The sequence below is a fragment of the Symphalangus syndactylus genome, chromosome 12 (assembly GCF_028878055.3).
Source record: "Symphalangus syndactylus isolate Jambi chromosome 12, NHGRI_mSymSyn1-v2.1_pri, whole genome shotgun sequence".
Taxonomy (NCBI): Eukaryota; Metazoa; Chordata; class Mammalia; order Primates; family Hylobatidae; genus Symphalangus; species Symphalangus syndactylus.
The window spans coordinates 101,660,225-101,675,821 of NC_072441.2; the positions used below are offsets into that span (position 1 = coordinate 101,660,225).

Sequence of the window (15,597 nt, forward strand, 5' to 3'; positions counted from 1 at the left end):
AGTTGGAAAACATACTTCAGGATATTATCCAGGAGAATTTCCCCAACCTAGCAAGACAGGCCAACATTCAAATTCAGGAAATCCAGAGAACCTCAGTAAGATACTCCATGAGAAGATCAACCTCAAGACACATAATCATCAGATTCTCCAAGGTCAAAATGAAAGAAAAAATGTTAAAGGCGGCCAGACTGAAAGGCCAGGTCACCTACAATGGGAAACCCATCAGACTAACAGTGGACCTCTGAGTGGAAACCCTAAAACCAGAAGAGATTGGGGGCCAATATTCCACATTCTTAAAGAAAAGAATTTCCAACCCAGAATTTCATATCCAGCCAAACTAAGCTTCATAAGCAAAGGAGAAATAAGATCCTTTTCAGACAAGCAAACACTGAGGGAATTTGTCACCACCAGCCCTGCCTTGCAGGAGCTCCCGAAAGAAGCACTAAATATGGAAAGGAAAACCCATTACCAGCCACTACAAAAACAAATTGAAGTACACAGACCAGTGACACTTTGAAGCAACCACATAAACAAGTCTGCAAAAATAACCAGCTAGCATCATGATGACAGGATCAAATTCACACATAACAATATTAACCTTAAATGTAAATGGGCTAAATGCCCCAATTAAGAGACACAGAATGGCAAGCTGGATAAAGATCCAAGACCCATCAGTACGCTGTCTTCAAGAGACCCATCTCATGTGCAAAGACACACATAGGGAAAAAAGCAGGGATCACAGTCCTAGTTTCTGACAAAACAGACTTTAAACCAACAAAGGTCAAAAAGGACAAAGAAGAGGCTGGGCACAGTGGCTCATGCCTGTAATCCCAGTACTTTGAGAGGCCAACATGGGTGGATCACCTGAGGTCAGGAGTTCTAGACCAGCCTGACCAACATAGGGAAACCCAGTCTCTACTAAAAATACAAAAATTAGCCAGGTGTGGAAGTGGGCACCTGTAATCCCAGCCACTCGGGAGGGAGAGGCAGGAGAATCGCTTGAACCCAGTAGGCGAAGTTTGCAGTAAGCCGAGATTGCACCATTGTACTCCAGCCTGGGTGACAAAGCAAGACTCCATCTCAAAAAAAAAAAAAAAAAAAGACAAAGAAGCAAAGAAGGGCATTACATAACAATAAAGGGTTCAATTCAACAAGAAGGCTAACTATCCTAAATATATATGCACACAATGCAGGAGCACCCAGATTCATAAAGCAAGTTCTTAGAAACCTACAAAGAGACTTAAACTCACACACAATAATAATGGGAGACTTTAACACCCCACTGACAATATTAAAAAAGGCCATCCAGACAGAAAATTACAAAGATATTCAGGACCTGAACTCAGATTTGGATCAAGCACACTTGATAGATATCTACAAAACTCTTCACCCAAAAACAACAGAATATACGTTCTTCTCATCACCACATGGCACTTAATCAAAAATTGATCACATATGCAGAAGTAAAACACTCAGCAAATGCAAAAGAACTGAAATCATAACAAACTGTCTCTCAGACCACAGTGCAATCAAATTAGAATTCGATGCTGAGAAATTCACTCAAAACCACACAACTGCATGGAAATTGAACAACCTGCTCCTGAATGACTCCTGGGTAAATACTGAAATTAAGGCAGAAATCAAGAAGTTCTTTGAAACTAATGAGAACAAAGAGACAATGTACCAGAATCTCTGGGATACAGCTAAAACAGAGTTAAGAGGGAGATTCACAGCACTAAATGCCCACATCAAAAAGCTGGAAAGATCTCAAATTAACAACACCACAACTGAAAGAACTAGAGAACCAAGAGCAAACAAACCCCAAAGTTAGCAGAAGACAAGAAATAATCAAAATCGGAGCAGAACTGAAGGAGACAGAGACACAGAAAAGCCCTTCAAAAAAATCAATGAATCCAGGAGCTGGTTTTTTGGAAAAAAAATTAATAAAATAGACAGATCACTAGCCAAATTAATAAAGAAGAAAAGCAGAAGAATCAAATAGACACAATAAGAAATGATAAAGATGATATCACCACTGATTCCACATCAAAACAACCATCAGACAAACTATAAACAATTCTATGAATATAAAGTAGAAAATCTGGAAGAAATGAATAAATTCCTGGACACATACACCCTCCCAAGACTGAACCAGGAAGAAATTGAATCCCTGAATAGACCAATAATGAGTTCTGAAATTGAGGCAGTAATAAACAACCTACCAACCAAAAAGAAGCCCAGAACCAGATGGATTTACAGGTGAATTCCACCAGAGGTATAAAGAAGAGCTGGTACCATCTCTACTGAAACTATTCCAAGAAATTGAAAAGGAAGGACTCCTTTCTAACTCATTGTATGAGGCCAGCATCATCCTGATACCCAAAACCGGCAGAGATACAACAGAAAAAGAAAACTTTAGGCCAATATTCCTGATGAACATTGATGCAAAAACCCTCAATAAAATACTGGCAAATCAAATACAGCAGCACATCAAAAAGTTTATTCACCATGATCAAGTTGGCTTCATCTCCAGGATGCAAGGTTGGTTCAGCATACAGAAATCTATAAATGTAATTCATCACATAGCAGAACTAAAGACAAAAACCACATGATTATCTCAATAGAGAAAGAAAAGGCCTTCAATAAAATTCAACATCTCTTCAGGTTAAAAATTCTCAATAAACTAAGTATTGAAGGAACATACCTCAAAATAATCAGAGCCCTATATGAAAAACCCACAACCAATATCATACTGAATGGACAAAAAGTGGAAGCATTCCCCTTGAAAACCAGCACAAGGCAATGATGCCCTCTCCCACCATGCCTATTTGACATAGTATTGGAAGTTCTGGCTAGGGAAATCAGGCAAGAAAAACAAATAAAGTGTATTCAAATAGGGAGAGAGGAAGTTAAATTATCTTTGTTTGCAGATGACATGATCCTATATCTAGGAAATCCTATTATCTCAGCCCAAAAGCTTCTTAAACTGATAAGCAACTTCAGCAAATTATCAGGATACAAACTCAATGTGCAAAAATTGCTAGCATTTTTATATACCAACAACAGGCAAGCAAAGAGCCAAATCATGAATGAAATCCACTTCACAATTGCTACAAAAAGAATAAAATATATAAAAATACAGCAGTCAAGGGAAGTGAACAACCTCTTGAAAGAGAACTACAAACCACTGCTCAAGGAAATCAGAAAGGACACAAACAAATGGAAAAACATTCCATGCTCATGGATAGCAAGAACTAATATTATGAAATGGCCATACTGCCCAAAGTAATTTATAAATTCAATGCTATTCCCATTAAACTGTCATTGACATTCTTCACAGAATTAGAATAAACTATTTTAAAATTCATATGGAACAAAAAAAGAGCCTGAATAGCCAAGACAATCCTAAGCAAAAAGAACAAAGCTGGAGGCATCATGCTACCCAACTTTGAACTATACTACAAGGCTACAGTAACCAAAACAGCATGGTATTGGTACAAAAACAGACACATAGACCAATGGAAAAGAATAGAGAACTCAGAAATCAGACCACACATTACAACCATCTGATCTCCAACAAACCTGACAAAAACAAGCAATGGAGAAAGGATTCCCTATTTAATAAATGGTGTTGGGAAAACTGGTTAGCCATATGCAGAAAATTGAAACTGGACCCCTTCCTTACACCTTATACAAAAATTAACTCAAGATAGATTAAAGACTTAAATGTAAAACCCAAAACTATAAAAACCCTAGAAGAAAATCAAGGCAATACCATTCAGGACATAGGCGCAGGCAAGGATTTCATGAGTAAAACACCAAAAGCAATTACAACAAAAGGAAAAATTGACAAATAGGATCTAATTAAACTAAAGAGCTTCTGCACAGCAAAAGAAACTATCATCAGAGTGAACAGACAACCTACAGAAAATTTTTGCAATCTATTCATCTGACAAAGGTCTAATATCGAGTCTACAAGGAACTTACACAAATGTACAAGCAAAAAACAAACAACCCCATTAAAAAGTTGGCAAAAGACATGAACAGACACTTCTCAAAAGAAGACATTCAAAAAAAAAAAAAAAAGCTGGGCATGGTGACTCATACCTGTAATCTCAGCACTTGGGGAGACTGAGGTGGGCAGACCACCTGAGGTCAGGAGTTCAAGACCAGCCTGGCCAACATGGTGAAACCCTGTCTCTACAAAAAAATATAAAAATTAGCTGGGCATGGTGGCACACATGTAATCCCAGCTACTCAGGAGGCTAAGGCAAGAGAATCGCTTGAACCCAGAGGTGGGGGTTACAGTGAGCATTGCATTCCAGCCTGAGTGACAAGAGTGAGACTCCACCTCAAAAAAAAAAAAAAAAACACATTCATGTAGTCAGTAAACAAACATGAAAAGAAGCTCAACATCACTGATCATTAGAGAAATGAGAATCGAAAACACAATGACACACCATCTCATGCCAGTCAGAATGGCAATTATTAAAAAGTCCAGAAACAACAGATGCTGGCAAGGTTGTGGATAAAAAGGAATACTTATACACTGTTGGTGAGACTGTAAATTAATTTAACCATTGTGGAAGACAGTATGGCAATTCCTCAAAGATCTAGAGACAGAAATACCATTTGACCCAGCAATCCCATTACTGGGTATATACCCAAAGGAATATAAATCATTCTGTTATAAAGATACATGCATGTGTATGTTCATTGCAGCACTATTCACAATAGCAAAAACATGGAATCAACCCAAATGCCTATCAATGATAGACTGGGTAAAGAAAATGTGGAACATATATACCATGGAATATTATGCAGCCATATAAAGGAACGAGACCATGTCCATTTAAAAGACACGGATGGAGCTGGAAGCCATTATCCTCAGCAAACTAACGCAGGAACAGAAAACCAAACACCGTATGTTCTCACTTGTAAGTGGGAGCTGAATGATGAGAACACATGGACACATGGAGGGGAACAACATACACTGTAGGGGTCGGGGGAGGGACAGCATCAGGAAGAATAGCTAATGGATGCTGGGCTTGATACCAAGGTGATGGGTTGATCTGAGCAGCAAACCACCATGGCACACGTTTACCTATGTAACAAACCAGCACATCCTGCACATGTACCCTGGAACTTAAAATAAATGTTGAAGGAAAAAATAAAAATAAAAATAAATAAAATAAAATGTTGCCACCCTATCTCCCAGGAGGAGATGCCTCCTAGATGTGAATCAAAATCAACAACAGGCCCAGTGTGGTGGCTCACACCTGTAAAGCCAACAAACACTTCAGGAGGCTGAGGCAGGATTACATGAAGCTAGGAGTTCAAGACCAGCCTGAGAAACATAGCAAGACCCTATCTCCATAAGAAATTTAAAAATTGGCCAAGCATGGTGATGCCTGCCTGTGGTCCCAGCTACTCAGGAAGCAGGAGTATCACTTGAACCCAGGAGTTGGAGGCTGTGGTAAGCTACAATCACACCACTGCACTCCAGCCTGGGTAACAGAGCAAGACTCTGCCTCCAAAAAAAAAAAAAAAAATCAAAGAAAAGCTACAGTAATCACATAAAATTTAATGACTGATGATGGTAATATTAAGATTAGTATTAGACATTTCCTATAGGAAGAATTCAGTTATTATTAATTATTACTAATTGAAAATAATGAAACTAGGGAACTATATCATAGATTAGTGCTTGTAACAATGTTAATGACTACTTAATGAAGATTGTTAAAATCAGAATATCTCAAAAATAACAACATTGAACTTAATTTTCATCCCTTCTGACATTCAAACCACCTTTTATCCAAAACTTACGTGGTGTAGTCATTTTTGCGAAGATAGGAGTCACAATATCTTCCAGTTGTTGTCTCTGCTCAAAAAGCTCATTAATGGAAGCTTCTGTGTGGGTTTCCAACCACTCATTTTTTGCACGGCATGCACTGAGGATGGTATTCTAGGGACAGAAATATAGAGTTTGCTCTCCACTTATTTATTGAAAAATAAAACTCAACAGTATCTCTAAACCAGCACGTCCAACTGAACTTTCTGTGATGATAGAAATATTCTGTACCTGCATTGTCCAATACAGTTGCCATTAGATATAAATAGCTATTGGGCACTAGAAATGTGGCTAGGGTGACTAAGGAACTACATTTTAAATTTTATTTAATTTTAAATAATTCAAATTTGAATAGTCACATGTGGCTAGTATCTATTATATTGGACAGTGCAGCTCTAACATTAGTGGAATATGAGCACAATAAAACTCACCATCAAGAGTCATGAAGCCTGGTACCATTCTACACTTTCTCCCTAATTCTTTATTTTTGTTAAGCCCTGTGACTAAAAGAAGTACTTGCAAAGACCAGAAAAGAATGGGTGGATGGTATGAGTTGCATGCAACTCAAAAGAAGACAATGCTGATATTTTATTCCCTCTCAAATGGTTCACAGAAGGAGGAAGTTCAAGAAATACAAGAAAAGCTCTACCGTACTGAAAATCTCTCAATTTGCATTGTAAAATTATCTCATTGCACATAATGCAGCAAATTTCTGATGTCTGATTTAAGATGTTTATTGTACTATGGTCTGTAATAATAAAGATAAATAAATACATTTGTGGTATGTCCTGTCTATACTGTTAAATAATAAGCAGTAGTATATGCAGAAGTATGTAGAAGCAAGTAGACTTAGAGAGGTATCCATAATATCTTATTGAGAAGGAAAAAAAGTAAAATTAAAGAATAATATATATAAGTGTCATCTCATTTTTATAAAAACAAAATCTTTCATAAAATTCCTATTATGTGTATGGATACATATGATTATATAAGCAAACAGGAAAACATAACACAAAATTGTTATCCAAACCACAGAGTAGGTAATAAGAACAGAAATAGAAAAGGGAAAACTATTATGTTTGCTTTAGATATTCTGATTTTTTCTAATTATTACTATGTATACATAATTTCTAGTTCAAAGAATCAATTTTTAAAAAATTAAATTAAGAATGTTCCTGTAACTAGTTTGAAAAAGCACTATTTCTTTGTGTCACGAAAATTTTGCTTTGCAGATCTGATAGCTCCAAAAGCTATTCTAATAAATTTTGCCTACATTTTGTTTGTTTCACAAGAGATTTTGTAGAGTACTCTACAAGACACAAGGCAATGTATAACTTATCAAGTGCTTAGACTTGGTGATATCTTATACTTTTAGCAATACCTAATTCTTTTTCATCTGAATAATAAGTCACAGGAAATTCACAGAGCATCCTGCACAAAAATATAGGAAATAATTTAAAACCAAAACACATTTCTGATACCTTCAGGATATTTTTTAAATGTACATTCGAAGCACTAAACTATTCCACAGGGAATGCTTAGATCTAGTACTTAGATATGTGGCAAGTGGGCTTTAAAATTACTGTGTTTACAGCTGTGTATCTTTTTTCCCATTCTGGAAAATTTGACACATTAAATAATATGCAATGTATTTGTACATGTACATATATACTAAAATATATAATGTATATCTCAGTTTTGAAGCAAAATAATGAAATGAATATTTCCATTGTATTATTTTGGACCCTACTACTCAACAGAAGAACCAGAACACTACCAGTACTATTAATGCAGCTTCTGTCCCTCCCCATCCCACCCCCCTGACTGCCTTCAAGAGATAACTATGATCTGTGCTTAACCCTTTGCTTGGCTTTTTAAATAGTTTCTCTCCCATATGTAGGCATCCCTAAATTATATAGTTTGATATTGCTTGTTTTTGAGCTTTATAAAAGTCTATGTAGTCTTTGATAATTTTTTTTTCTCAATATTACATTTCTAAGATTCGGCCATGTTGCTGGGTTTGATACTTAGTACATCTCTATGTCACTCTTTAATACTATTTATTTTAGTTTTGATCAGACTATCCTCTATTAGAGGTTTATAAAGAAAGGAAGGGAAGGTAGGAGGTAAGAAGGAAAGAAAGAGGGAGGAGGGAGGAAGTAAGGACCACAACCTGCCTTTAGAACATCAGTGCAAAAATTAAAATGTAAGACAAAATTCTCAAAACACTGCAGAACAAGCAATAATCACAATACAGTACCTTGTCTTCCTTAAGGAGTTTCCCTGATCCCTTTTCAGTGTCAGTAACAGCTAAAGAGACTTTTGCAATATATTTTTTCAGAGTCAGCCTTGCATCTGAAAGAATGGACAGAAACACACACGTGACAAGACAAAGACAAGAGGCCGAGCAAGATAGCCAAATGGAAGCCTCCACTGTCCACCCCACCCCACAGAAACACCAAATTGAAAAACTATCCATACAAAAAAGCACCAACATGAGAACCAAAAATCAGGTAAGCAATCACAGTAGCTCATTTTAACATCATATTAAGGAAAGAGGCACTGAAGAGGGTAGGAAAGACAGTTTTGAACTGCCTACACCACACTTCCCCCATACCCCTGGCAATAGCCACACAGTGCGGACAGAGAATCTATATGCTTGAGGGAGAGCACAGTGACTGTGGGACTTTGCACCACAGCTCAATGCTTCCCTATCATAGAAGAAAGCATCATGGGGCAGAATTCAGCTGGCACCCATGGATGCAGCATTTAGACCAGCCCTAGCCAGAGGGGAAGCACACATCCCAACAGTTGGAATCTGAGTTCCAGCAGGCCCCACCACTACAGGCTAAAGTGCTATGGGGTCCTAAATAAACCTGAAAGGCCATCTAGGCCATGAGGGCTGCAATTCCTGGGCAAGTCCTAGTGCTGTGCAGGGATCAGAGCCAGTGGACTTGGGGTACACATCACCTAGTAAGACACCAGACTAAATGGCCATGAGAGTGCTTGCCACCCCTCTGCCAATCCCAGGCAACACAGCTTACAGATCTGGGAGAGACTCCTTTCTTCTGCTTGAGGAGACGAGACACAAAAGTGAATAAGACTTTGTCTTGCAACTTGGATACCAGCTCAGCCACAGTAGAACAGGGCACCAAGCAGAGTCCTGAGGACCCCATTCCAGGCCCTAACTCCAAGATGGTATTTCCAGACACATCCTGGGCCAGAAGGGAACCAGCTGCCTTGAAGAGAAGGACCCAGTCCTGGCAGGATTCATCACCTGCTGACTAAAGAGCCCTTGGGTCCTGAATAAGCAGCAGTGATACCTAGGCAGTACACACCACCAACCTTGGGTGAGACTCAGAGCCATGCTGGCTTCAGGGGTGACCCAGAACATTCCCCAGCTGTTGTGACTATGGGGAGAGACACCTTCTGCTTGACCAAAGGAGAGGGAAGAGTAAATGGGACTTCGTCTTGCAACTAGGGTACCAGCTCAGCCACAGTGGTGTAGCACACCAAGCAGGATCCTAAGGACCCTGATTCCAAGCCTTGGCTCCTGGAGAGCATTTCTGGGCCTGGCCTGGACCAGAGGAGAGCCCACTGCCCTGAAGGGAGAGACCCATGCTGGGCAGTATTCACCACAGGCTGATTGTAGAGTCCTTGGGCCTTGAGTGAATATCAGCAGTAGCCAGGTGGTACTTGCTGAAGGCCTGGGCAGTGGTGGCCACAGGGAGAGACTACTCTGTTAGAAGAAAGGGGAGAGGAAAAGTGGGAAGGACTTTGTCTTATGGCTCGGTGCCAGCTCAGCTGCAGTAGAATAGAGCACCAGCTAGATTCCTAAGGTTCTTGACTCCAGGACTTGACTTCCAGATGGCATCTCCAGACCCACCCAGAGCCTGGGGGAACTTGTTGCCTTTATGGAAGGACACACGCCTGGCTGTATTTGCCAACTGCTGATTGTAGACCATTGGGCCTTGAGTGAATATAAGCAATAACCAGGCAGTGGTCACCACAGGCCTTGGGCAAGACCCAGTGCCATGCTGGCTTCAGGTCTGACCCAGGGCAGTCCTAGTGGTGGTGGCCCCAGGGGTGCTTGTGTTACCCCTCCCCCAGTTCTAGGCAGCTCAGCACAGAGAGAGAGACTCTGTTTGTTGAGGGGAAAGTAAGAAAAGAAAAAAACAGTTTCTGCCTGATAATCCAGGGCATTTTCCCACGTTACCCAAGACCACAAAGACAGTATCTCTACAAGTCTGCAAGAGCCACAGCGTTACTGAGCTTGGGGTGCCCCCTAATGCAGATACGGCTAGAGTAACCAAAAACTTAGATCACAACACCCAAGTCCCTTCAAATACGTAGAAAGCCTTCCCAAGACGGACGGGTACAAACAAGCCCAGACTGCAATACCTACAATAAATACCTAACTCTTCAATGCCCAGATGCCAGTGAACATCCACAAGCAAGAAGGTCAGTCAGAAAAACAGGACCTCATCAAACAAAGTAAGTAAGGCCCCAGTGATCAATCCCAGAGTGAAAGAGATATGTGACCTTTCGGACACAGAATTCAAAATAGCTATTTTGAGGAAACTCAAAGAAATTCAAGATAACACAGAGAAAGAATTCAGAATCCTATCAGATAAAATTAACAAAGAGTTTGGAACAACTTAAAAGAATCAAGCAGTAATTCTGGAGCTGAAAAATGCAATTGACATACCAAACAATGAATGAGAGTCTCTTAACAGTAGAATTGATCAAGCAGAAGAAAGAACTAGTAATCCTAAAGACAGGTTATTTGAAAATACAGTCAGAGGAGACAAAAGAAAAAAGAATAAAAAACAATGAAGCACTCCTACAAGATCTAGAAAATAGCCTCAAAAGGGCAAATCTAAAAGTTACTGGCCTTAAAGAGGAGGTAGAGAGAGATCACGGTAGAAAATTTATTCAAAGGAATAAATTTATTCAAAGGAATAAATTTATTCAAAGGAATAAATTTATTCAAAGGAATAAAATTAATAAAAAAAGAACTTCCCAAACCTAGATAAATATATCAATATTCAAGCACTAGAAGATTATAGAACACCAAGCAGTTTTAGCCCAAAGAAGATTACCTCAAGGTATTTAGTAATCAAACTCCCAAAAATCAGGGATAAAGATCCTAAAAGCAGCAAGAGAAAAGAAACAAATAACATATAATGGAACTCCAATACATCTAGCAACAGACTTTTCAGTAGAAACCATATAGGCCAGGAGAGAGTGGCATGACATATTTAAAGTGCTAAAGGAAAATAACTTTTACCCTAGAACAGTGTATCCATGAAAATATCCTTCAGACACATCAAAGAAATATTTTCCCAGGCAAACGAAAGCTGAGGGATTTCATCAACACTAGACTTGTCCTAGAAGAAATCCTAAAGGGAGTTTTTTAATCTGAAAGAAAAGAATGTTAATGAGCAATAAGAAATCATCAGAAGATATAAAACTCACTGGTAATAGTAAGTACACAGAAAACCACAAAATACTATGTATGACACTGTGATCATGGTGGGTAAACTACTCATATTTTGAACAGAAAGACTAAAAGATTAACCTATCAAACATAATAATTTTCAAGACATAGGCGGTACAATAGGATATAAATAAAAACAACAAAAAGGTAAAAAGTTGGAGGGGAATGAAGTTAAAGTGTAGCTTTTATTTGTTTTTCTCTTCGCTTGTTTGTTTATACAATCTATGTTAAATTGTCATCAGTCTAAAATAATGAACTATAAGATAGTATTTGAAAGTCTCATCTCAAATCAAAAAACATACAACAAAGCTGGGCTTGGTGGCTCACATCTATAATCCCAGCACTTTGGGAGGCCAAAGCAGGCAGATCACTTGAGGTCAGGAGTTTGAGACCAGCTACTAAAAATACAAAAATTAGCTGGTGTGGTGGTGCATGCCTGTAATCCCAACTACTAGGGAGGTTGAGGCAGGAGAATCGCTTGAAGCCAGGAGGCAGAGGTTGCAGTGAGCCAAGATTGTGCCACTGCACTCTAACCTGGGTGACAGAGTGAGATTCTGTCTAAAAAAAAAAAAAAAAAAAGAGACACAAAAAATAAAAAGCAAGAAATTAAAACACACTACCAGAGAAAATCACCTTCACTGAAAGGAAGACAGGAAGGAAGGAAAGAAGGAAGATAAGACCACAAAACAACCAGAAAACAAATAGCAAAATGGCAGGACTAAGTCCTTACTTATCAATAATAACACTGAATGTAAATGGACTAAATTCTCCAATCAAAAGACATAGAGTCATTGAAGAGATAAAAATCAAAGATCCAATTATGTGTTACATATAAGAAACACACTTCACCTATAAAGACACACATAAATGGAAAATAAAAGAATAAAAAAAGATATTCCATGCCAATGGAAACCAGTAAAGAGCAGGAGTAGTACACTTACATCAGGCAAAATAGATGTCAAGAAAAAAAACTATGAAAGAGACAAAGAAGGTCATATATAATAACAGAGGGGTCACTTCAGCAAGAGGATATAACAGCTGGGAATATACATGCACCCAACGCTGGAGCACCCAGATATTTAAAGCAAGTATTATTAGAGCTTAAGAGAGAGATAGACCCCAATACAATAATAGGTGGAGACTTCAACACCCCACTTTCAGCATTGGACAGATCATCCAGACAGAATATCAAAAAAGAAACATTGTATTTAATCTGCACTACAGACCAAATGGACCTACTAGATATTTACAGAACATTTCGTTCAGTGACTGCACAATGCACATTTTTCTACTCAGCACGTGGATCATTCTCAAGGACAGACCATATGTTAGGCCACAAAACAAGTCTTAAAAGTTTCAAAAAAATTAAAATTATATTAAGTATTTTCTCTGACCACAATGGAATAAAGCTAGAAATCAATAACAAGAGGAATTTTGGAAACTATACAGCACATAGAAATTAAATAGTATGCTTCTGAATGAATAGTGTGTCAATGAAGAAATTACTAATAAGAAGGAAATTTTTAAAATTCTTGCAACAAATGAAAATAGAAACACAATATACCAAAACTATGGAATGCAGTGAAAGCAGTACTAAGAGGAAAGTTTATAGTAATAAACGCCTACATTAAAAAAATACAAAAACTTCAAATAAACACCTTAACAATACATCTTAAAGAACTAGAAAAGCAAGAGCAAACCAAACCCAAAATTAGTAGAAGAAAATAAATAAAAAAGATCAGAACAAAAATTAATGAAATTGAAATTTTAAAAAAATTCAACAGATCAATGAAATGAAAAGTTGGTTTTTTGAAAAGATAAACAAAACTGGCAAACCATTAGCCAGACTAAGAAAAAAAGAAAGGCCCAAATTTTAAAAATCAGAAAAAAATGAAAAAGAAGACATTACGACCAATTCCACAGAAATTCAAAAGATCATTAGAGGCTACTATGAGCAAATATATGCCAATAAATTGGAAAACTTAAGATAAATGGATAAAGTTCTAGACACATACAACCTACAAGTTTAAACCATGAAGAAATCCAAAACCTGAATAAACCAATAACAAGTAATGAGATCAAAGCTGTAATAAAAAGTTTCCAAGCAAAGAAAAGCCCAGGACCCAATAGCTTCATGCCAAGTTTTACCAAACACTTAAAGAAGAACTAATACCATTCCTACTCAAACTATTCTGAAAAATAGAGAAGGAGGAAACACTTCCAAATACATTTTACAGAGCCATTATTACCCTGATACCAAAACCAGACAAAGACACATCAAAAAAAAAAAAAAAAAACCCAAAACTACAAGCCAATCTCCCTGATGAACACTGATGCAAAAATCCTCAACAAAATGCTATCAAACTGAATTCAACCACACATTTAAAAGATCATTCATCGTGACTATCATCATGACCAAGTGACATTTATCCCAAGGATGCAAGGATGTTTCAACAAATGCAAATCAATTAATGTGATACATCATATCAACAGAATGAAGGACACAAACCATATGATCATTTTAATTGAGGCTAAAATTTAATATTCCTTCATGTAAAAACCCTCAAAAAACTGGGTATAGTAGGAACATACATCAACACAATAAAAGCCACATATGACAGACCCACAGCTGGTGTCACACAGAACAGGAAAAACTAAAAGCCTTTCCTTTAAGATCTGGAATAAGACAAGATTGCCCACTTTCACCACTGTTATTCAACATAGTGTTGGAAGTCTTACCTAGAGCAATCAGAGAAGAAAATAAAGGGCATCCAAATTGGAAAGGAGGAAGTAAAATTATCCTTGATTCCAGCTGATATAATTTTATATTTGGAAAAGTGTAAAGACTCCACCAAAAAATTATTAGAACTGATAAATTCAGTAAAATTGCAGGATACAAAATCAACATGCAAAAATCAGTAGTATTTCTATAGGCCAACAGTGAACAATCTGAAAAAAAAATCAAGAAAGTAACCCCACTTACAATACATACAAAGAAAATAAAATACTTAGGGATAAACTTAACCCAAAAATCAAGAAATCTCTATAATGAAAACTATAAGAGACTGATGCAAGAAACTGAAGAGGACACAAAAAATGGAAAGACATTCCATGTTCATAGATTGGAAGAATCAATGTTGTTAAAATGCTCATACTACCCAAAGCAATGTACAGATTCAATGCATTGGTATCAAAATACCAATGACATGCTTTGCAGAAATAGAAAAAACAATACTAAAATTTTTATGGAACCACAAAAGACCCAGAATAGCCGAAGACATCCTGAGCAAAACAAAAGCATAAAAACTGAAGGAATCACATTACTTGACTTCAAATTATAGTACAGAGCTATAGCAACCAAAACAGCATGGGACTGGCCTAAAAATAGATACATAGACCAATGGAACAGCATGAAGAACCCAGAAATAAATCAATAAATCTACAGTGAACTCACTTTTTACAAAGGTGCCAAGAACATACATTGGGGAAAGGACAGTCTCTTCAATAAATGGTGCTGAGAAAACTGGATATCCATAAGCAGAAGAATAAAACTCGACCCCATCTCTCACCATATACAAAAATTAAATCAAACTGAATTAAAGACTTAAATATAAGACCTCAAACTATGAAACTACTGTAAGAAAACATTTGGGAAACTCTCCAGGATATTGGTCTGGGCAAAGATTTTTTCAGTAATACCCTACGAGCAGAGGCAACCAAAGAAAAAATTGACAAATGGGATTATTACGTTAAAAAGCTTCTGCACAGCAAAGGAAACAATCAACAAAGTGAAGAGACAACCCACAGAATGGAAGAAAACTACCCATATGACAAGGGATTAATAACCAGAATATATAAGGAGCTCTAACAACTCAATAGGAAAAAAATCTAATAATCCTATTTTTTAAATGGGCAAAAGATGTGAATGGACATTTCTCAAAAGACATACAAAATGGCAAACCAGTATATGAAAAGGTGATCAACATCATTGATCATCCAAAGAAATGCAAATCAAAACTACAATGACATATCGTATCACCATAGCACTCCACAGATACAGACATATAGATTTAGATAGATAACAATTATTTTCTGTAACCCCCTACTAGAAAGTAAACTCCATGAAGGTAATGATTCTGTTTTGGGCTACATTGTGTGTGTATTCTCAGCTCCTAGAACAATGTTTAGCACACAGTCAGCACTCAAGAAATATTTGTTATATGAATGCTTACACAAAATGTCT

The 15,597-nt window shown here is 37.4% G+C and overlaps 1 protein-coding gene and 1 long non-coding RNA gene across 6 annotated transcripts in view; one reads left to right on the forward strand and one right to left on the reverse strand.

Moving 5' to 3' along the window:
- LOC134734566 (uncharacterized) overlaps positions 1 to 8,341 on the forward strand; it is a 129,815-nt gene extending 121,474 nt beyond the window's left edge. The window contains exon 6 of the long non-coding RNA XR_010117657.1: positions 8,196 to 8,341. This is a non-coding gene — a long non-coding RNA (uncharacterized lncRNA). The remainder of the gene's footprint in view (positions 1 to 8,195) is intronic.
- ANKRD45 (ankyrin repeat domain 45) overlaps positions 1 to 15,597 on the reverse strand; it is a 73,630-nt gene that overhangs the window by 9,661 nt on the left and 48,372 nt on the right. For all 5 annotated transcript variants that reach the window (XM_063627377.1, XM_063627379.1, XM_063627380.1 and 2 more), the window contains 2 exons: positions 8,115 to 8,209; positions 5,830 to 5,968 (listed from right to left, as the gene is read on the reverse strand). In XM_063627377.1, coding sequence (XP_063483447.1) covers positions 5,830 to 5,968; positions 8,115 to 8,209 — 234 coding nt within the window. The remainder of the gene's footprint in view (positions 1 to 5,829; positions 5,969 to 8,114; positions 8,210 to 15,597) is intronic.